The 24092-nt window shown below is 45.6% G+C and overlaps 1 protein-coding gene across 1 annotated transcript in view; it reads left to right on the top strand.

Annotated features, from left to right (window-relative positions):
- Positions 1 to 23653, top strand: part of gpr158a (G protein-coupled receptor 158a) — a 57647-nt gene extending 33994 nt beyond the window's left edge. Inside the window, exons 6-12 of the mRNA XM_068581708.1 lie at positions 8625 to 8734; positions 9822 to 10060; positions 13170 to 13308; positions 16694 to 16799; positions 17468 to 17614; positions 17708 to 17791; positions 18196 to 23653. Coding sequence (XP_068437809.1) covers positions 8625 to 8734; positions 9822 to 10060; positions 13170 to 13308; positions 16694 to 16799; positions 17468 to 17614; positions 17708 to 17791; positions 18196 to 20079 — 2709 coding nt within the window. The 3' untranslated portion in view covers positions 20080 to 23653. The remainder of the gene's footprint in view (positions 1 to 8624; positions 8735 to 9821; positions 10061 to 13169; positions 13309 to 16693; positions 16800 to 17467; positions 17615 to 17707; positions 17792 to 18195) is intronic.
- The last annotated feature ends 439 nt before the right edge of the window (positions 23654 to 24092 follow it).

Genomic DNA, 24092 nt, shown 5'->3' with positions numbered 1-24092 from the left:
TGAGCTGGATGTAATTTACACCCGGCCCACCTCGGGGAGCAGAAGGAGGAGAGCATTACCTGCCCTTCCCATGTGGCAGCGGGTGTCGGCTTTCATATCAAAATGGATCCATCGCTCGTTACAAAGCCCCACCTCTCCTCCCACTCTGCCATGTTGGAGGTGTTTTGTAGAGGAAAAAGGACAGACAGGGAACGAGCAGGGAGGGGGGGTGATGACCAGAAAAAGCGGGCCATGGGCGGACCGGATGTCGGTCCTTATTTCACGTCAAAGCGGGCGGGGGGGGAAGCGGCACGAGAGCTTTGTTGTGACAGGATGATCCCCGAGGCGGCTGCTTCCCGTCCTCGGCTCACACGGCGCTAAGTGGCTCAAAGTCGTTCTTCTCCCCCTTCAGCTGGTCGCGGCTTCACGAGGAAGCCGTGAAAACAACAACAAAAAAAAAGGCTAAATCTTAGCGCCGTCTGTTCCTTTGACAGCTTTTGTGTTTTCGGCCATTTTAGAAATCCAGAAATTGATATGTTTATTCACGACAGATGACTAATGTATTATATTTTATTTGGGCTTTTTTTTCATTTTAGTGAGTGCTCCATTAGTGCGAGCGTGATCTTTGGAGCCGTTGTACCGCTGCCAACGATGATGATGATGATGATGATGATGATAATTCAGCAGTCAAACCATCATTTAAAACGTCTGCAGTCGAACAGAAGTATAATTTAGAAGCATTAAATGCACCGTCAGCGTCTTGATCCTTTTATATTTAAACCACATTTATTGACAAATTAATATACCGTAAAAGTCGGATTATAAGCCGCTACGACCTTCAGTAGTTGTCCCCGCCAGCTAGCTACCTGCTGTAGCCAGCTAGCGCTGCTGCTAGCTCTACGCTAGCTGTAGCAGCAGCAGCGGTAAACACTTCTGAGAGGACAGTTTCCTCTTGTTTCTCGCCAAAAACACCAAAAGGAGTGATTTCATCTGCAGATCGTCAAAGCCTGCAGAACACCGACGGACAAAACGTCGGCGGGCCGACAGTGAAGTTGTGAAGTAAGAGAACGAGTGTGTGTACACGAGAAAAGAGACCTCGGGTATTTTTACTCGACTGAGTGCGGTAAACTAATTTCACGGCATTGAGGAAGAGGTCTGACATCCTATGTGATCGATGCGCTGAGAGACACTGACCTTCACGCTGAAGGGGATCAATCCCCCCTTTGCATCGCCCCCCCCGTGCACACACACACACATTTGCATGTTTATTGTCTACACGTCACAAGTTAATTACGAACGGCTGCTTTTTGATGCTCTTTTTTTTCTAACTGCTTTAATCTAAAAACAAGAATCCACCCACTTTTTTTTTTAAGCGCTGTTTGCTGATTCTCTCCTGTTCGCCCCGGAGCGAGAGCTAATTATCTAAAGCGGTCTAGCACAAAATGATTTGTGTATGCTCTGCGGTGCATCCAGCCGGGCGTCATATTTTGCTTGTGGGTGTGCTCCCGTTCTCACAGGACGTCCTTGAGGACCGCAGAGGGCCAGAGTTTTGTGTTTTCGTGACATTTAGTGTCGACACTAGTTGTTCTTTCTGTTATCCAAACCCCAGTCGAGGTCATATTTTAGCTCTCGCGCACGCTTCAAACAAACTACAACACCTCGTACATGTTTCGGGCCATAAGGAGAGGTGAGACGCAGTGAATTGTGCGACATCACAACAACTCCCTAAAGTCGCCGCTCGCACCACAGCTGGCCGTCTTGCGTCACCGGCGGATCAACAGGGACGCTCTCTAGCGGGTATAGCCGACCTGCCGGTTCTGTGTGTGTGCGTGTGTGTGTGTGTGTGTGTGTGTGTGTGGAGCCAGCTGGCGGGTGCTGAAATGAGAGATGATTAGGAATGAAAATATAACTGCAAATTAAGTGACTGAGTGTTGATTGAATGAGCAAGTGGGTGAGCGTGTGAATCCTGCTCTTGTTGTGTTTGTCTGTTCTTTTAGAGTCGTGAGCATTGTTAAGTGTCCTCATAGATGGATCGAACAATGAATGAATGTGTCCTGCAGGCACGTCTGCTGGGATGTCTGTACACTGCTGATATGTGTCTGTTTAAGTCACACAGCCTGGATTTGTCTTAAATATTTGACTGCGAAAAGAAGTCTGATCGTATGGAAGTCCATGAAAACATGATTCTACTTCTCTCTTGACTTATTCCCTTAGTAAACATGGTGAAAGTGCAAATGTTCATTTAGTAAATGATGGTTTAGATTCAAATACAATATAACGCGGTGCTTCAGGGCGAGCAGCTCCACGTGGAAAAGCAAGCCGTAATCCAAGATGGCCGCCGCCAAATCGCCGAACTCGAGGCTTCAACTAGTCCAACAGGGTGACGTCACGGGGACTTGACTCCACTTCTTATGAACGGCTCACGACACCATCACAGGGTCAAAACCCCAGCAGCGGCCGGCGTTCCCATCAACAGCCATCGCTTCATGATCGCAAGTCTTTAAAGTACATGTAGTCTGGGAACCGTAAAGGTCCTCAGCGTTACTTTTAGCTCGACTAAAGGTGTATTTTATGAGACTTCATCGTGTGTTGTTTGCATGGAGCAGAATGCAGCAGCTCAGGTTGTTTTTTTGGCACGTTGCAGAGTGAGTTATGAGTTATGAGTTATGCCACTCGATTGGCAGGAACAAAGGTTGTGTAACTTGGTGTGATGGAATAAATCCTCTGTGGGAGAAAGCTGAACGCTGCAGCAAGTTTATTTAGCCTTCTAGTAAGTTAACTTGAGACAAACAAACTGTCCTTTTTGTTCATATTTCAAGACAAATGGTACAACAAGAGAAAGAGAAACAGCACAACCAGGACAGTTAACACGAGTTAGGCCCATTTCTCGAGTTTACATATTTTCTTAAATTCACATTTTAAAGGCACTTGCATATGAGATATATACTCATGTGTTACATCACAAATTGCAGAATAATCTCAGCTCTCTGTATCAGGCGGCACCATTGTCCTAATGCACGAGTGTAAATTAATAATATGGCTTTAAAGCTGAAAAATTCAAAGTTGATTTTTGAAATTCTTCATTTCTCTTGTGAAAATATAAATGTACTCGGTTTGGAAATTGGTTTACCAAAGGTCGGTGAGTCGACTTTATTAATAAGCATTGTGCGGTTAAAAGAAACCAGATAAGCTATCAATAGTAATAATAAATAATGCATGAGACAAAGATGGTTTATTTAGAAAACATCACCAAAAAAATCTGTCTTTTCACAGCGTATGATGGGACATATTTAATGAAACAACATCAAACCTAAAATCTCCCAAAAGAAGTCAGAGTTATTGACGGAAATATCAATGTCACGAGTGTTTGTGGCGTGTTTTCTGGTAGTTCAATAAATGAATAGTCTACATGCGATGACCTCATGGTAAAGCCCAGTTTGAGCAACTTATGTGTGAGCTATATACTTGGCAAATTTATAAATAATGAGTGTATTCTCATAAAAAGTGCTAAATGAACATGAGTTTCAAGTGAATATGTATATTTTCCTGTCATATCCTGACTTTGTTTACATGCACGATTTTTTTTTAAACATACTTTGGCATAACTCGCTATTATCACTATAGACGACATTGTGTATCGCGATATCTCGATGTTTGATTTGATCACGATAAATCATATTGAATGAATGAATGAATCATTCGCACACGTTCACCTTCATCATGGGCTTGTAGCCGTTGGGCATGGAGGCCGATATGGAGACCGTCTCACTCTCGTAGGACAGACTCGGGCCTTTCGCTTTGCCGCTGACGAACAGCGTGTTGTCAGTATTGTTGATCATCGTGTTGTAAAGATCGAGGTTGCACTCTTTGCCGATGTCAAAGACTCCCACCGCGTACTTGCACGACTTCACCTTCTGGTCAAAGGGAACCCGGAACATCACGGCTATTTTCTGAGCGGACGTCTTCGTGGAAACGTTGAGGAGATCGTAAGTGAAGACCCCGGAAGATCCTTGAGCTCTGCCCGAAGTCTTTTTGAACAAGGCCTCTCCGGACGAGGCCGGCTGGATGCGAGGCGGCAGAGGATCCACGCAGCGTCCGACGTGGATGAACAGTCTGGAAAACAGAAGAGACGTGTTGTGCTGCGTTCACACTAAAAGCGCTGCGGGTAGATTGCGTGCAAAGTCAATGCACAGAAGCGATTGGTCGCGAACGCCGCTAATTTCTACCGGACGGTGCGAATAACGCGAATAACCCTCGACGCTGATGGCGCTAATGACGCTAAGGGCGCTAATGACGCGGTGCGAATGGTGCAAATAGTGCAAATGGCGCTAATGACACGAATGATGCTAATGACGCTAATAACACGGCCCGAATGGAGCTAATGGCGGGATTGACGCAAATGGCACAAATTGCTGGAAAACCGCCCAATAATGCAGCGCGAATTACGCTAACAGCGCATTGCGCAAAAAATTGCCTCATTCGCCCGTGCTGATATGTTCCAACTCTTGCGGAAAAATCGCAGGACGCCGAGTTGCGAAAGCCAATCAGCGTTGAGAAGCAGCGCTGGAATGACGCGAATGAACCACATCAAGTCGAGCGAGTAAATTTTTGCGAAAAAGCAAGATTTTGGTGTGAACTTAGCATTAGAGACGTGAGAACGAAATTCAAAATGAGAAAGAACATACTTGCACACTTGCATACTTGCTCTTACCTGGGGTTGCAGAGGCTGTAGCTGGAGCTGTCGTTGGTGAGCATGATGCTACACTGCCGCTCTGTCGGTGCCGCGCTTATTCCGACTTTCAGTCCTTCCATTGCCGCCGAAACTCCAGCTCCAGCCAAGTCGCCCGCAATTTGTTCCATATCTGCAGTGGACCACCTGCTCAGACGGACGGATCTGACGGATCTGAAATCACGTACAGATACACGCACCACTCACCGTCACTTCAACGTGAAACGTGTCCACAAGCGAGCATATAGACGGAATACGGAGGGTAAAGTTTAAAATACCAAAGTAGTAACCAATGAGTGTTAATCTGGGTTAAATTCAGCACCAATGCTGAAAGTTATCAATATTAGTCTGTTACATCGCTCATCGTATTTCAATTATTTTTTCGCTCGAGTTAGCTCCAAACGATCCAGGAGAGTCGCTCCCCTCGGACCTACCTGGTTATTCTCACCTGGGACGAACGCCTCTGAGGAACAGCTGAAAGCTCTGGCTGCCGGCCTGCAAACCCGCCTTTTTATATAAACAGGTGATGGGGATCAAAACCTGGTGCTCCAGGAAGTTGGAGAGCAAAATTGTCTTTATTGTAAACTCCCACGCCCTAATGCCGGTGGAGGAATGTGACTTTTCCAGAAGAGACAGATAGCAGAGAGCGGAGAGTCTTTTGGCAAAAGAAGAACCAGCTGATGTCAAATCTAAAATATTTCACTCTCACGCTGCCAAGTGAGTTTTGGCACTTGACTGCCAGGAACAAAAGTTGTGCAATGGTAGAGATCCTCTGATGGCTATCAGCCCGGCGGAAGTTTAACCTTCATCAAGTAAACTTAAAGAAGACAAACGATTAGAGGAAAGAAACGCAAGAGAGTCGACTCAAGTTTCCTAAAAGAACAAGAGAACGAGGCGGCGTTTGTTGTGGTGATTGTGTGTTTGTCGCTCCACGCTGTCTGTCCTTTAAAGACAAAGTAAGAAAGAAGAAGTGATGCTTTGTTAATCCCCTTGGGAAAATTATTCTCCGCATTTTAGCCCGTCCTTAGCGATTAAGGAGCAGTGTGCAGCCGTGAGGAGCAACTGGACGTTCAGTGTCACAGGACACAGGACTATTCTTAACCTATCAAGTCCTTAGCTAAACCTTAGCTAAAAAACGTTTTAAAGACTTTTATTCTGCACTCCCGGACTCTTGGAGACTCATTTCTGACTTAAACCCCTTTGTAACTGCTGCTGCTAGATGTTGGCAACGCTCACTCAGCATTTCCAGAAGCTTGTAACTGAGCCGCGGCCGGCAGAAGATTCGTAAGTGTTTTGATGATCGTCTCCTCGGTATCGACGTCCATTAGATGTAAAGGTGGAGAGCGCCCCGCTTCCCACGTGCACACAACACCAGATCCTTTCCCACCGTGCTGAATCTAAGATTCCCAGCACTCAGCATCGATTATTAATGAAAGGTTTGAAAAGAAAAAGGGGGGCAGAAACTGATCTGGCTCTTCATGCACACCGGCGTTAAGAGAAACCCAACGAGGGGTTCGCGGCACACCTCTTCCCGGAACAAACCCGGCGGATGGAAAGTGCACGGCTCGTGTAAAATCATTTCTGCTCGGCCTGAAGGGTCACAATGACAACGTGTGACAGGCCGTATTATACCCGCAGTCCGGACTATACCTGGGATTAAAACGGCGAGGGATAGATTATACCGTGGGATTATTATGGCCTGGGCCATTTCATACCCCATGATATCAGTAAAGTGAATTTTCATTTCTTTTTGCAGGATATAAATGCAGTATTGTGCGTATCTTGGTGAACGTTGGTTTCCCAGCAGGTTTGGCGTTGTTGGTGGATTTATTAGACTCTAAGGATTTAAAAACTGAATGAAAAACCTGTGTAGCTTCATGCTATCGATATGAAAAGTCATATTTTCCAAAATTGGGGTGCTCTCCCATGCCACTCTCAAGTCCCTTCTAGTCATACTTATGGTTTATGTTCATATTTATTATGGTATAGTGTCATAAACATGAAAATAAAATACTGATATTGACTTGTGAGGCCAAGATGTGTTTTTTTTATTGCTCCATCTCAACAGACGCCCATTTGTTTTGTAGTAAAATTACAATCTGCACTCCTGTTGTGCGATGAAATGACAACACAGCGACCTTGTGACCTTCACGGACTAAAAGGAAAACGAAAGCTCATCGGAGGCATCGGCGGGCGGTTTGAGCTGGAAACCAAAACCTGTTTGTCGTTTTTGTCACCGGTCCGGAACGGCAGACACGCCAGTGACTCACTGTGTCGGTGTTACATGTGTGTGTAGCAGCGTTCACACGCGACACAAGTACTGTGTAAACTGTTGAGCTGTCACGTGAACCTGAGCGCGACATCAGTGTGTTTCTAACTTTTAATTTAAAGGGACGGGTGTCGACATCTGATCGCTTCACTTTGGGAAACCTCAAAGCTTTTCATGAGACGAGCAAAGACGAGTCCGGACGTCTTCATGTGCGGAAAAAAAGCTAAATGTGCTCACATTTTATGCCGGGAAGAAGCGGATGACCCGCTCATCTCATCACTAACGGCCCCAGCCTTCAACCGGTAACGGCCATGTGAAGGAGATCCAGATGTTTGTGTTCCAGTTTACCACTCAAAGGAGTCCTGAGCTGTGTTTTCTCCCCCGGGGCGTTCCCACTCATCTTCTCGGTGTCCTCTTCCTCCCCGCGGAGCTGAGAATCCTGTGTCAGCGAGTTGCTCAGCGCCGGCTATCTGCTTACCGGCTGCTCTTCAGTCTGTTATGAAATAAACAAACACCGCCTCATCATTTAGATGTTCTTCTTTAAGTCTGGCGAGTTGTGTTGTCCGTGCAAACTGTAAGGAATGTCGTTCCAGAAGCTTCTCCATCTCCTCGTCATCGCTCCCCCTCAGAAGTCCGCGTGTTCGCTCGGCCAGCAGATGAGGATGTGGGCCACCCTTTCCTCCCGTGGCGTCCTGCGCTGACTGAAACACAGCGAGCAGAATATCCACATGCCTCGGCGGCCCGGGGGGAAGAGGAGGGGGGGGGGGCAATAATGCCTCGACTAATCCGATCAACATTAACAATCCCACAGGGGAGATCGCGGCACATCTGCAACGAACCGATAATTATGTCGCCTCAGATGTTTGTTTCTTTTTCTTTTGACGCATTTTACGTCTTTGGAAGACCATCAGTGTGTTGTTTGTGGTGTGTGTGTGTGTGTGTGTTGTTTCCAGGTCTTTTGCACACATGGGGTGGATGCCCTCCTCCTCGTCTCAAGTGCACGCTTTGGCTTCGTGAGATGCTCGCGGGCTCAGATGTATTTGTTGTTTTGAATATTGCTGCGGACGCTGCGCTTCACTGATCTGGTTTTGTTTTCTCTGCTTTGGCCCAAGCAGTTCAGGAATTCTCTCTGCGATACATCAACTGCGAATTCCTTAAAAAAAAAGAGGGTTTCACCACTATTAGGAGGAGCAATACCTGCAGCACTGTAGCGAGATAGCTAGCAGTGTTAGCCGCAGTGATTACAGAACATGTTGTAAATGCAGAAGTAGCTTGAGTAAAATTAATGCTAATGTTGAAAGCGCTTTCATTTCTTATCCATTAAATCATACATATGAGATGACTCACTGTGTACAGAACAGCAAATCTCTTAATTGCTGCATTACGCAATGACTGCACTTGTTTACCTCTCGTGTGACTTGAAAGGACGCGTTTGAGGCGTGTTTGAGGCTCGTTTGAGACGTGTTTCAGGCGTGTTTCAGGCGTGTTTCAGGCGTCTTACACGTGTATCTTTTGTTATAACACCAACACTAGTCAATTAGCCCCAGTGGCTGCAGAGATACACACTTTTTAGTTTGTATGTGACATTTTCAAGGAAAAGGCCTAAACATAGGGTTTTTTTTAACGGCTTCTTTCGTCCTCTTGCAGGTCGGGATCCTCTACTTCCAGCCGAGTGTTTTCCGCTGCATCCTGCTGCGATGGGTTCGCCTGCTGGGTTTCGCGACCGTCTACGGGACCCTGACTCTTAAGCTGTACAGGTAACACACACATCACAACACCGTTTGTGTCCGACGTCATTATCCGTCCCGGGAAATGGGGCTCACATCGACCTCTTTAAGTGCAATTACACGTTGTCTTACGCGTCGGCTCCTTGTAAAAGCAAGAGCCTTGTGAAGTGTGCAGGGCGGCGTGTTCCTCCGCTAATTCATCACCGCCGCACATGTTTAGTGGGGAGATTCACTGCCTCATTAGGCGGAAGAGGGAACTGCCAAGTGAAAGTAATTAAGAAAACACGGGGTGCTTTGGCCCCAAATGATCCCCGTATATAACGCAGTCGTGAATGATGGTCGATGGCAAGAGACAAACTGAGAGACGAATGTGTGAGATCAGAGGGAGCGAAAGGACAGCTGGAGGATACAGCGAGGGAGAGGAGCGGCTGTGTTTAAAGTAATGCACTTAAAATAGTTCATCTGAGGGGCTTTTTGTCGGGCGATCCTGTCAAAAAGGCCCGATGAAGACGCCGATGAAGAGGACGTGGCTAATGCGAGCGGGAGTCGGGCAAACCCTCAGAGGTGCACGCTAACATATTGCACAAATCAATTTTTGATGGGGGGCTCATTAGCGGCGGACACTTCATCAATGTGCGTGAAGGGCACAGCCTAAGAATAGCGGCGGCGGGTCATGTGTTCCAGCACAGTTTTAATTCCCGCTACACATCCTTTGTGTGGGTCTGTGGATTTAAAGCGACACGCGGCCGCGGAGAGACGCAACCGCGGTGAACGATGACGCGTTTCTTCTTTACGTTATATCAAACCTGAAGGAGATGAGAATGCATTCTTAAATACGCAAGAAAAATGCATTTTAAAGCATGACATTTTCTTGCAAACTCAACAGCAGTGGAGGTAATTTGTCTGATAAAATCAATCATGTGAGCTCTATAGTGCTTGTTTTTTCCTATCACCTCGTATATCTACACATATATAAGTTGCTGAAGGGGATTATTGGAACTCAGGAAGAGAATCAGGCCTCAGGAAAGTTCAGCTGAGGGGGAGAAAGGTGGAACGTTTCCTCCTATTTGTGTGGTTTGTTCTGCCGTTGGTGACGTCCCCCCGCTCCGCCCTGCAGGGTGCTGAAGGTGTTCCTGTCCCGTACGGCCCAGAGGATCCCCTACATGACCAGCTGGCGAGTGCTGCGTCTGCTGGGCATCATCCTGCTGATCGTCTGCTGGTTCCTGGTGGCGTGGACATCTGCCGTCTGTCAGAACCCGGACAGGAAGTTGGCTCTGATCGACGTGGGCTACACGCCCGACGGGCTGCAGTTCGGCATGTGCCTGCTGGACCGCTGGGACTACATGATGGCTGTCGGTAAGCCTCGACGTGCAGACACTGAACTGTGTGCGCGAGCGGCGAAGCTGGGCGAATAAAACAGTTTGCCTCCTAGTAGAGGTGGAAACACCAGAGGTCCCACGATACAATATTATCACGATACTTAAGCCACTATATAATATTATCACGATACTTAAACCACGATACAATATTATCACGATACTTAAACCACTATAGAATATTATCACGATACTTAAGCCATAATGCAATATTATCACGATACTTAAGCCACAATGCAATATTATCACGATACTTGAGTCACAATACAATATTATCACGATACTTAAGCCACGATACAATATTATCGCGATACTTAAGCCACAATGCAATATTATCACGGTGCTTAAGTCACAATACAATATTATCGCGATACTTGAGTAGTTATATGATATTATTGAGATACTTAAGTCACGATACAATATTATCACGATACTTAAGCCACAATACAATTTTATCACGGTGCTTAAGTAACGATACAATATTATCACGATACTTGAGTAGTTATATGATATTATTGAGATACTTAAGTCGCGATACAATATTATCGCGATACTTGAGTCACGATACAATATTGTCACAGTTCTTGTCACGATACGATATTTTCACACTATTGCAATATTAATACTACACAATATTATCACAATATCATCACAATACGATGTTATCACGATTCTTATGTCACAATATGATATTATCACAATATTGTGCTATTATCCTGATACGATAATATCACGATTCTTAAGTCACTGTACAATATTATCACGATACTGCGATACATTGCAATTTATTACCTTTTTCCATACTTGTTGTGGAAATCCCAAAAACATAACATCTTCATAATATTACCCGTAAAGCGCACATAGCTCGGTGGATTTCACCGACTTCTCCTGGAACTGCGTCGGGATGACGGTGTTACGGATTAACAGGCGGCCATGTTATTTGGCAATGTTAACTGGCGCCAGAATATCACCAAAACATCGCGATACGATGCTGCATCGATTTTTTTCCCCCCACCGCCACCGACTAGTAGTAGACGTTAAATCCCACTACACTTTTTTTGTGTGTACATTTGCGGGCTCCCAGCAGCATGAGGAACCAGAGATGCTCAGAGGAAAAGCAGCGAGGAAATCTGCATGCTGCGTTACGTCTGCTGACTCAGGGGAGGGAACTGAGGTCCTTTTGTGCTTCTGGGGAAACAGATGGACCCCCGGCGGAGCCTTTCACGCTGTGATACTGTACACTGAAGGCACATTTTCACGCTGTTTATTAGGAGGTAAAAATAGGTGGGTAATTGGGTAGTGCAAGTCAGCGCTGACGTTATCAACACACAGCTCATAAATTACACAAACGCCAAAACGCACCTGCACACACAGTCGGGGGGCGAGTTTTAATGCATTTGCTCAACATAACATTAAAAAGCTTGTTTCAAACCAGTAAATTATGCAATATTTTGCACACTTTATTATTAACTATGCACAACAAAACTGCAGCTTCAGCGTTGCAATGATGCGGTAATTTAATCTAACACATTATATTCCATTTAATTACATTTCTCTGGTGTTCTCGCCTCCAGCAATCTTATGTTGTGTTCGCTGTAAAAACAGCTTTTTGAAGTCATTATGTCGGTTGTTCCACCTTTTTAAAAAGGGTTTATAAAGTTGTTGATAGTTATTATGCTGGAAAGTTTTGTAAAGTAGCATTCAACCAATAAAAATAACAACTGTTGAGATGGATGGATCGATAGATAGATAGATGGATGGAAAGATACTTTATTCATCCCCAAGAGGAAATGTGTTTGTCGTAGCAGCTTAGAGACACAAAAATAAAAATAAGGGATGAAAGATACAGCAAAACTCAATGTGTACAACAAAACAGCAGAGTGTATTAATTTAGGAAATGTACTTAAAACAATAGAGAAAATGCAAAGTAAGTGTAGTGTAGTGTTTATGAAGGCTATAAAGATAATATAAACATATATTTACTGCTCAAAGACAACCAGATGTGGTGAGATGTGATTTTCCTTTAGTTTTTTATTCATTTCAGATGTTTTGACCTTCACATGCCTCGCACGACCTTCACAAATACCTCTTCCATGAGCGGCCAATGCTCACAGCTGTTCCTGTTGTGACTCACGCAGAGGACGCACTAAATAGAAAATAATAAAATAATTTAAATGGCGGCAGGTTTTGATGAGGGGGAAAGAAGCAGCGTGTTTGTTGTTACATGGGGTTTCCATGCAGGTGCGCAGGGATTCAGTTATTGTTCAGAGAATACAGCCACACCTGTTCCACGTGGGTTTGACGCTCGTGTTAAACAACAGAGGAACACCTGATACCTGTGTTGCACAACAGTTTGCACCCCGCTCCCCGAGGCTGGCGGTACGATATGATCACGATACTTCAACTATTGTACGATATTATCACGATATTTAAACCACAATATGATATTATCACGATACTTAGACCACAATATGATATTATCACGATACTTAGACCACAATATGATATTATCACGATGCTTTAGACGCAATACAATATTATCACAATACTTAAACCACAGTATGATATTATCACGATACTTAAACCACAATATGAATATCACGATGCTTTAGACGCAATACAATATTATCACGATACTTAAACCACAGTACGATATTATCATGATACATATACCATTGTACGATATTATCACGATACTTTGACATGATACAATATTATTGTGATACTTAAGCCATTGCATGTATTGTCACGATACTTTAGCCATGGTACAATATTATCGCGATACTTAGGCTACAATACCATATTTTCACGATACTTGGGCCACAATACACTATTATCACAATACTTAAGCCACGATACGGTGTTGTAACGATACTACAGCCACGCTGCGATATTATCCCGATACAACTCTATCATGCTACTTAAGCCGCGATACGATATTATCACATGCGATGTTATCGCGATACTTAAGCCTTGATATGATGTTACCGCACCTGATACCTGTGCTGCTGGGCCTTCTCTTCCCCTGAAGGCCGCTGCATGCGTGTACATGTCTTCACCGCCTCTTTTTGTCCTCCTGGCCTTCGCAGCCGAGTTCCTGTTCCTGCTGTGGGCCGTGTACCTGTGCTACGCCGTGAGGACGGTGCCGTCGGCGTTCCACGAGCCTCGCTACATGGCCATCGCCGTCCACAACGAGCTGGTGCTGACGGCCATCTTCTACGTCATCAGGTGAGGATCAAGGCGACAACATTTAAAGCAGAGGTGGAGAAACCCCAACAGGTAGGGAAGAGTTATCTGTTTATAACATCAGATTTAAATAAGAAAATGTCCAGGTTAATCCTGATGTCCAGCGCTAACCCTTTCGCTAAACTGTAAGTGTAAATTAAAACTGCACCTGTATTAGCTATATGTAAAATAAAAAATAAGTAACTTGTAGAAATTGTTCTTAAACCCTGTTACATAAAAGAAGGAGGAAATACAATAGAGATTAGACTTCTGACCTCTCAGGGCTTCCGTAGCTTTGTCAAAACCTCTGCAAAAAAACAAACTTATCTGCGTAACCAGATACTACCGGTTGATGAATATGTGTAATTTATGTGAATTGAAAAGAAAAGGTAATAAATGTAAATTCCTGGCTCTATCTTAACAGTCCTGCAGTAAGCCCCGCCCACCTGGGGCTCCAAGGGAGATAAAACAAACATACCTACTACCAGAAGCATCTTGTTCATCATACAGATGCGTCACAGTCGTGTTGCATATTTACTCCATATTTAATCTCACGGTCTCTGATTGGCGTCCAGCAGCTCGTCTCATTTCCATCACGCGTCTCTGACCCCTCCGCTCACCCGAGAGAGCTTTACTATTTATTTTTTTTATTCCTCGTGAACTCGTCCCTCTCCCTGCACGTCAAGCGGCGGCGGCGTGCGCTCAATAAACGAGGCGTTTCAGCTGACACCGCCACAGCCGTCCCTAGCTGGAGTCCCTCTAATTGAGAGCTCGGCTCCATCACATCATTTACTAATGAACCGTGTCAGAATGATTTATGTCGGGGGGGTTTTCACGACGACATAAATAGCTTGAATTATTGGCAGCCATATTTTCAGTTATAAATTAACATCTCCTCCTCTTCCTCCTCCAAAAAAAAAAAGAGTTTTCATCGACGTATACAAACTGAGAAGTTATTCACATTTTTGATGGTATTTGAACATCTGGCTGGTTGTGATTAGCGCGCCAACCCGTTTAATCTTCCCCGTCAGCCTTGTTGTGAGGCTTTTCTCTGCAGAAAACGGCCAAACGAGACCTCTAATGAACTGGAGAGTTGCCCGGAGAGGCTGGTTATGTCTGCTGGCCGTCGTTAGAGGCGTCCGACGTCCGTTTGTGCCGCGCTTTGATCCCACAGTGTCCGGTTTAAACTTCCCCTGTTGGCCCGTGATCGTCGTCCGGGTGTTTTTTCGTCCGGGTGTGAGGGGAGCGATGCAGCTGAAGGTGGAGGCGTGAGCGACGGAGGGGGAGGAGGGGGGAAGTGTTTCAGTGAGACGCTGAGAAGGAGACAGAGGGCCAAGATTATTAACCTTTTAAAAAACAATCCAAAGATGTGAGCAAATGTGCCTCAATGCAAATGTTGGAGTCCTCGCCTGAATGTTCTCTGTACTAAACCCTCTGTAAGTTTATTCTGCTTCACTTTATCAAAGTCAATCTTTGCAGAGAGAATGTTCACATGTTGAATGTTCACATGTTGGACGTTCACATGTTGAATGTTCACATGTTGGACGTTCACATGTTGTGTTATGGTTTGTTGGCGTTGGACTTTACAGCTGCATCATTTCAAACTAATCATCATCCTGAAAGACATTTTTTATAGTTGGACCTGAAACCTTTTCATTTCTTTCTGTTTCATCTTCATTTCCTCTTAACCAGAAACATACAGACTGATATTTACACATCTGAACAACATCTCACATGTGTTCCTTTTTTTATAACACCAACATTATAAAACAGCCCGAGTGGCTGCAGAGATACACACTACAGTTTGGGGATGACATTTTCGAGGAAAGGGCCTAAAAATAGGTTGGTTTTCTATCCTCATCTGCACAGAAACGCCTCGCCGAGCAGGAACGAGGAAAGCCTTCTGAGCTTTGGGACATTTCACGTGATCGGCCTTCGTTCATACCTCGAAGCGATTGCCGCGTAACTGTTCCTTAATCAGCCATTTGCCAACTTCAGCGTCGTCGTAATGAGCCCGCTGGATGACATTTGCTTCCGTCGGGGCTCTCTGGTGGTTGAATTAGCAGTTTGACAGGTCAGACCTTCACATCTTTAGTGCATGTGAGGTCTCACTGTGCTGCAAGCCTGTTAGTTCAAATTTTAAAAAAAGCTGCAGCACAGCTATTGTTTCCACCATTTCTCTCATTTTCCACCAACAGCTTGCACCGCCCCGCGTATCACTGCATGATGGATAAAGAAGCCGAATCTTGAGACCAGATCAAGGTCACTCTCTTTTTCTTTTTTTATTGTGAATCCAATTGGAAGAATGAGGGAAGATATTGCGTCCTTTGCCGGCGAAAGGATCGCCCGAGTGGAACATTATACGAGGCGCTGGAATTGACGCCGAGACAGACGAGTGTATAAATCTACTTTGGCTGAAAACCCATTAAGTGTGCAGGTCTCCGTCTCTCTCCCGGCTCCATCTGTATCCCAGAGGTTTACCGAAACGTCTGTGAATATCACGGCATAATTTAGTCATACCTCACTGCATTTTCTGCGCGTATACGTTTGGAATTTGACAATCTGCCCTCGTAAAGATGTTTACGATGTGTTTATTAACAAAACTGTTGAACTGAAGGATGTGAGCACAGATACTGAACAGCTTGATAAATGACATTATTATTATTATGATGATGATGATGCCAACTGTAGTATGACCAATAGTAAAGCTATCTGAGTTTTAGTTTTATTATGTTTTATTAAAGTGTCAAATGCACTGAAAGTTGTCGATTGATGCTCGCGGGGCGCCGCTGTTCAGGCAACATTTTGTTATATTACAGAAAGTCCTTAATATTTGTAGATCATTGATTTCAATGGAAGTTTAACGATCCGCGAGATGGAAGATGTATCACTCTGTTGGAGTTCTTGGGACCAGAAAAACATTCGCTGAGTGAAGCCCGTCGAGTCGTGAAATGACCCAACGCAGGGCGGCGTTTGTCATTTTAAAAACCGTGTTATTATTAGTATTATTCATCCAAATCCTAAGCTTTGTATTCCTTTTAGCTCTCTACAAACAAACAAGGTTCAAACTTCAAAACCTGCAGAGGTTGACAGTCTGGAGTCGAGCTGTTGATGCACGAGCTTCAAGTTGTTGTTTCTGTCTGGGAATGTCACCACAGACACACAAGTTGTATCACTGAAAATACATAAATATCACAAAACCTTTATCGGTGGGCTCCATCTGCATTGTGTTAGCTCCTTGGATGATAGAAAGGGACATTTTTAAATGAAAATCTTGGCTTTCATGACTTCAACCTGAGGTTGACATCTGGATTTTCCTGCTCTTGTGTTCCTACAATGTTTTCATCTCTCTTTCCTGTGATATCGTTCCTCTTTACCTGCTTTACAGGTTCACGCTCGCTCCGGAGCTCCATCCAGACTGGATGCTGCTGCTGTTCTTCACCCACACACACCTGACTGTCACCGTAACACTGGGCCTGCTGCTCATCCCGAAGGTAAACATTCTCAGCAAACAGCTGCACAAGTGCAAAACCCTACAATTTAACAAATGCCATTCGGTAACAATTTGATTTTATATTTATTTCAATGACAAAACTGTCAATATTCCCGTAAAAGTCGGGTTATAAGCCGATAGGTGTCCCCGCTAGCTCCCCGCTGAAGCCAGCTAGCGCTGCTGCTTGCGCTTCACTCGCTCCCGGACAACCACCAAAGGATACGGGACCAGCCCCGACATCGACGCCCGACTCGGGCAGTAGCAGCAGCAGCGGGGAGCTAGCAGCAGCGCTAGCTTGCTACAACGGGGAGCTAGCAGCAGCGCTAGCTTGCTACAACGGGGAGCTAGCAGCAGCGCTAGCTTGCTACAGCGGGGACAACCACCGACGGTAGTAGCGGCTTGTAACCCGACTTTTACAGTATATATTTAGCTTATTGTCCACAAATCCCAAGAATAAGACCAAAACACACAAGTAATGGGTCCCAGTAAGTAACGTCTGTATATCGGGAGCCAGCGATGTGTCACTTATCTGCACCAAAAAACTCTATTGCTGTCCAGAAACATATGTACAGCTACACGAAATGCACTATTTGGTCCTCTGTTGGTTAAAAGCTCCAGTGCACAGCTGCTTTATGAAATAACTCGACCCATTTTATGCCTCTTCCCCAGTTCATGTCTGCCGGCACCCACATGAGAGACGATATCGCCTCCGAGGCCTACGAGGACGAGCTGGACATGGGTCGCTCCGGGTCGTATCTCAACAGCAGCATCACGTCGGCGTGGAGCGAACACAGTCTGGACCCCGAGGACATTCGGGTGAGCGGCGTTCTCCCTTCAAGCTTCCGCCCTCCATTGCATAACCTGGTGACATCTCTTTGAATACTGAGCCATGGCAGTTTTGTATTGCAGACACCAGAGGAAATGGGCCATCTCAGTTCTATTAATGGCTGTGGCGTAAGGTCTTGCGACAGTCTTTGGGAAAAACGTACCAACGTGAGCAGAGATTTCCGTTTGTCTGTCAGAGCCGAAGAAGTCTCTCTACCCAAAAAACTTGTGCATCGAGACAGAAATGCGATACTTTAAAAGACCTGAGCTTCGAGGCTGTTTCAGACATAACATTAAAACGCACTCCGTTTCCTTATTTGATGCTGTACGAGACTGTCCCGTCTTTTTATTTTCCAGCACGCATGCGATATTCCGTCGTGCTTCATTTAACAACCGTCGTGTCATGAATTTGTACTGCATGTTCTCTGTGCAGTAGAACGTCTGCTTTTTTCTGTGCTTTGATTAGAAATCCCTTTTTTTTCAAGCCGTATGAATGTAATTATTTGTTCTAATTGGACCACTGATCACTCCGCTTGTGTCGCCCCCCTCTTGATTCTCTCATGAATACGTAGGAGGAGCTGAAGAAACTCTACTCCCAGCTGGAGATTTACAAGAGGAAGAAGATGCTGGCAAACAACCCTCACCTCCAGAAGAAGCGCAGCTCCAAGAAAGGGCTTGGCCGCTCGCTGATGAGGCGCATAACTGAGATCCCGGAGTCGGTGCACCGGCAGTGCAGCCGCGAAGACAAGGAGGCCGGCGAACACGGGAGCAACCGCAACAGCATCTGCATGTTGAAGAAGAACCCCTTCGACCCGACTCACCCGTCGAAGCCGGCGAAGGAGGAGACGCTCAAGAACAAGGTCTTCTCCCTCAAGAAGTCCCACAGCAGCTACGACCACGTCCGCGACCAGAGCGAAGACTCCAACAGCTCGGCGACGGACAAGATGGAGGCGACCCCGGCGGAGGGCTCCCTCCTGGACGCGCTCATGGGCAAGAAGCTGGTCAAGAAGCAGTCCAGCGAGAATATGAGCGCACCCAGCGAGTCTACGGAATCAGTCCCTTTGGTGTGCAAGTCCGCCAGCGCCCATAACCTCAGCGCGGACAAGAAACCGATGCACCCGCGAGCCTCCATGCTGCAGAAGTCCCTCAGCGTCATCGCCAGTGCCAAGGAGAAGACTTTGGGCTTGACGGGCAAGAACCAGAGCGCGGAGGACAGCAATAAGAAGAGTCAGCCAAAGAGCAAAGACTTGAGGGTCAACACGGAGCCGGAAAACGAGTGCCAACCCAAGATGATCATCAGCCAGTCGGCTGAATACAAACAGACCCCGGCGCTGGGCAGGATCATGAAGCAGCCGGTGAGCAGCAGCCAGCCTTCCATCTGCTCCGATCCCGTCAAGGGGAAAGACCTCTACGATCTCTCCGAAGTGTGTCCCTGGGAGGTGGAGGATCTACCGACTCCGTCCGAAAACAAGGTCCAAAAGCACGTGTCCATCGCGCCAAAGGAAACCACGACGGTCCACGGCGGTAGCGGCACCAAAGGAGGCAAATCTCAGAAGCAGAAAGTTTCCGATCAACCTCCGCCGAGTGGCAAGCCGTCGAAGGAAAGTCAGAGGACGACGACGACCGCTGTCCGGGCGGAGGTATGTCCGTGGGAAGATGGAGGTGAAAGTCAAGGCGGCCAAGTGGAAGGCTCAAAGCAACAAACATACGGTCAAGCTAGCAAACCCGCTAAGACCCAGCCACCTCATTCTACGACAGAGAGCCCCAAAACCCATCGAGTCGAGGTTTGTCCGTGGGACTTTGAAGAGCCCCAAAAGACGGCAGAGTTGGCCCCTTCACCAGAGGTGACAACACAGAGAAAAGGCCCCTCTCCCGTGGACGGGAAAGGCACAAGTGTCCTTTCAGATCCATCCAAGACCGGAGGCGCCCTGCAGCCGCCGTCTGCAAAAGCCGAGGTGTGCCCCTGGGACTACGACGGCGGCGCCGTGTCTCCGGGTTCAGAGAGGACGCCCGGCCCCTCTCGGGCGTCCCAACCCAAGGAAACCCCGTCGAAAAAGAAGGACGCCCCTCCCCCGAGGACAGTTGAGAAAGAGAAATCAAAAGACGCTGAGGAGGAGAAATGTAGAACAAAAGCGAAGGACAAGAGCAAACCTTCAGAGAAACAGGTGAGCCAACAAAAGAAGGCGGAAGTGTGCCCGTGGGATGTCGAGAGTCACCTGGAAGTGCCCGTGGTAGAAAAAAGGAAAAGCGCAAATGTTGGAGCGGCCAAAGCAAAGCCGACTGACGTGTGTCCGTGGGATTTTGAGGATACGTTGGATAAAAAAGGTACAGACAAAAGTGGAGCCGTAGTGAAACTAAGCAATCCAAACCCTAAAGGCGGAGCTGCAAGTGCTGCTCAGAAGGCCGATGTTTGTCCCTGGGACTTTGAGGATAGCACATCGAGCAAGAAGGCATGACACTCGACCTTAATGGACCACTGAAATTATAGTTATCGATGTATTTTTTTTCACTTTGAAATCGTTAGATATTTACCTTTTACTAATAGTGCGGTGACTTGGAAGAAAAAGTTGATCAAGTTCCACAAGTTGCCTTCCTTTCCGAGGTTTTGTTCCTGTTTTACCTATTTTGAAAATAAGTAAAATGTACAAAAAAAAAAACAACCAACAACCCAAAACAAAGTCATGACGAGCATTCCAGATTATTAATCCTGAGAATCCTGAGGATAAATCTTTAGACTAATTATGCAACTTTTGATTCAGCCTTTTCACTTCACGAGCGATGTCGAAATCTCTTTATTTGTCATGTCCTGCATCCAGTGGACGGTTCATACGCGGTTCTTTTTGTGCATCGACACCATCACTTAACGGACTTGAGATACGACGTGACGATTGGGGTTCGTAGGGGGAAATAGAAGTTTGAAATTAATGTACAAAAACAGCAAAAGTGAAATGCCAAAGAATGAAAGAACATCTGCGAAGAGAGATGTTGATCTTACCGACAGGAACGTTCATTTATTAGTTTGTGTCTCGGTGAGGGAATCCGTCTATAGCACTTTAGCCAACTCCATGAATTAAGAACCGCAGACAGACTCTGTTCTTCTTGAGCATTTTGTCCTCTTATTTCCTATTTCATTGCATGATACCACACAGGACATCACACACACACACACACAGTGACCAAACACAGACATGTTTTGTTTGTTTAGATCTATTTAATTGTAGTTCTTGGCAGATTAAAAATGCTTCCAAGTCTGCAGAGATGTACTGTATGTGCCTAACTAACTAGCATTGTCTTGTATCAGCCTGAAGGGAAGCAAGCGGCTTCTCCTTCGGCTCCTTTGTGACGGTGAACTATATAAACAGCATGCACAGCCAGGTGTCGAGAGTAGTTGGACCCTAACGAAGCAGTTAATGTCTTGACAAATATATCGTTTTGTTTTAATACCAGAGGCACTCCTTTCACGTTTCCAAAAAGCTCTTTCAGGGGCGGTGAACATTATATGAGAGCAGCGTTAACATGAATGTGTGTTGAATGTCTCGTATGTGCACTGTAGAAAGTATCGCTCAAGCCTCAAACACCCGAAACTAACCTTTCAATTGGAGAAGAAACAGCTGATGGAAGCAAATAAAACAGTGTTTTATTTGGCTGTTACTCCAGTGAGGCACGATAACATTGTACCGGCTGAGACCTGGACCTTCACCAGAGAAGTCAAATGAGCATGCAGACCAAAAGAATAGGCGAAACAGTAGAATAAAAATGATTGCCCGACCTTTTTTCTCTATCTTTTTTGCAAGAAATATGCAGGAAAACATGAAAGTCAACAAAATAACCTTTTTGTTGTATTAGACAAACACTTGTGTGAGGATATGTTTAATATCGTGGTTTAGCTCCTTCGGCTAACAGCTTGTTTCCAGCCTGCGTGATCATGTGACTCGGCATGTTTTCTGTCAGCGATGTCGCCTCGTTTCCCGCTCGGCGAGCGCAATGTTATTACGACAGTGAGAAACACGACTAAAAAACACGTTTTTATATCGAGGAACTACCCTTTCATATTTTAAAATAACAATATTTCTACTAGCATTTACACTGCCGTCCGTTTTTTCTTCGCGTTTCTGTATTGAAAGTTCCCAAAGTAGCGTTCTGCATGTTGACCCCAGTTTAATGCACTGAAGCCCGATTTGATCCTTCAAGACGATCGTTTTAGAATTAAGCAATGTGGTTATCAATTAATAATCCAACTACTGTAAAAATCGGGTTATAAGCCGCTACTACCTTCTGTGGGTGTCCCCGCTAGCTCCCCGCTGTAGCCAGCTAGCGCTGCTGCTAGTTTCCACTAACTACTAGCTAGCTACCGCTAGTTCCCCAACAAAAGCAGCAAAGGGGAGCTAGCAGCAATGGGTAGCTAGCACCGAGAAGCTAGCAGCAGCGGGTAGCTAGTAGCAATGGGGAACTAGCAGCTACAGGAAGCTAGCAGCAGCGCTAGCTTGTTACAGCGAGGACACCCACCGAAGATAGTAGCAGTTTGTAACCCGACTTTCACGGGGTTTTTTGTTTTGTTTAGTGTTTTGTATCAAAATGTCTAAACATCCCATCATGCACTGCTGTCGTGAGGAAACCTATGTCTCAATTTAGCATGTGGTACTTCATTGAATCTTGTGAGGATTACAACGTTGTCACTGATTGTAATTACCTATAATTGCTGTCAGAGATCTGTCGGAGTCTTCACAAGCAGCGGTCAAATCATATTTAACTAAATCGCTGCTCATTTTGTGGCGGCGTCTTTAAACGCAGCTCAGCGTTGCGTGAAACTGAACCCAGTGACAGACGTGTGTCATCTTGTGTCTATAAACCCGTTTTAAATTGCCCTCTTTCGCCGCCGACCTGTCGGGATCTCAAACGAGGAGAGTTTGCGTTCGTCGCCGGCTCCACGAGCTCCTTCAGGGGGCGGATGTGCGCGGATTGATTGTAATGGTTTGATGGATCTGTGTGATATTCATGAAGCACATGTTAGGCGTGTCATCCGTCATGTGCAGCGGACACGGGATCGTACCGGCGGGAGCCGACGACATCAACAAGCGCATCTCAAAAGCCCCTTTTTCTCTTTGTCTATATAATTACTGCTGCATTGATTTATTTATTTTTTTACCGCCCTGGATGATGAATAATCTGCTGTTTTATTTATTCTCCGTGTCCTCGTGTGCAAGCTATTTTAAACGAGGAGCTGCGTTTATATCATGATGGTTATTTCTCATTTTAAGCTCCACATGCGACCTCAGATCTGATTCTGGTGGAAATTCAACACATTTGTGCGACAAAAAGAAAGCGACAACAATATATTCAAGACGCGCTAAAAGATGGGTATTTATTTCTGGTACTGAAATGTTATTTATTTTATTTATAATTACAGTTAGCCGGAGTGCAAACGCAACACGTTTATACCGTAAATAACGATGCAATATCCCAGCATCCCGCGCTGGAACACCTTTAATCTCCTCCGTTGTGTAACTCTGCATCACCTTCAGGTAGCGGCTCTGTGAGCGCCGGCCGTCCGTGCGCTAAGCAGCGTGAACGCGTCTCGTTTCCTCCTTCGCCGTCGATGAACCGGCGACCTTTTTGACCTTCGGACAAGGCCGTCGTCCTCGTGCGGCGTGCGGCTCTCCGTCCCGTCTCCTTCGACGTCTCCTCGCCCGACGGCAAACACAACTACTACTATTGCTACTACTATTCAACGCTGTAACGTCGTGAATCTTGTGGCTTCTGCATGAATTCAAGAAAAAAAAAGCTACTAATAGGACCGATGTTTCACTGCCCTTGATAGAACAAAAAAGAAAAAAAATGGATCTTTTATGGACTGTTACGAGTCGTATAGTGAGTGATACTGTCCCTAACCCACTGTATTATGTGCTTGTTATGACTATTGCTCTCTGACAAGCTTATAGCATCAATATATGGGAATATTTGGTAGATTTATATTGTGTTATATTGTGATAGCATGTACATAAAAGATACCTCCTCTGCAATAAATATTTATATGAAAATGAAGCGAGAGCGCCGTGTGTTTTCTGAACGTTTTTAGTCTTTAAACTCTCTTCTCTTGCACCTCCTTGATTTGAAAACTTGATTTGTTTTTCCCTGTTTGAGACGTCGTAGGAACCCCAAATTAATTCCAATACTTGTGTTTATTGTACTTGTGTCCAGGAGCGTCAATAAGACACCTTTTTGGAAAGATCAGCACCTAAAGAATCAGAATCTGTAACAAAAATCACAATAAAACAAAGACTTGTCCTGTTAGGAAGGAGTTTCAGTCAAGAAACTGTGTCAAAAATAGAAAAGAATTATGTATTTTAAGCCAAAAGATTGTCTGAATGGGGCATGCTGGGACTTAATCTGGACGCAGGAGGATTTTCGCCCGGTTTCCAAAAGGTTAAGCGACTCCCATGATGCATTGGTGTTTGTTTGCCGATTCCTC

Source organism: Clinocottus analis, unplaced genomic scaffold (assembly GCF_023055335.1).
Source record: "Clinocottus analis isolate CAN_PGR_092001 unplaced genomic scaffold, fCliAna1.0.p SCAF_18, whole genome shotgun sequence".
NCBI lineage: Eukaryota > Metazoa > Chordata > Actinopteri > Perciformes > Cottidae > Clinocottus > Clinocottus analis.
This window is presented reverse-complemented; position numbering and strand designations above follow the sequence as displayed.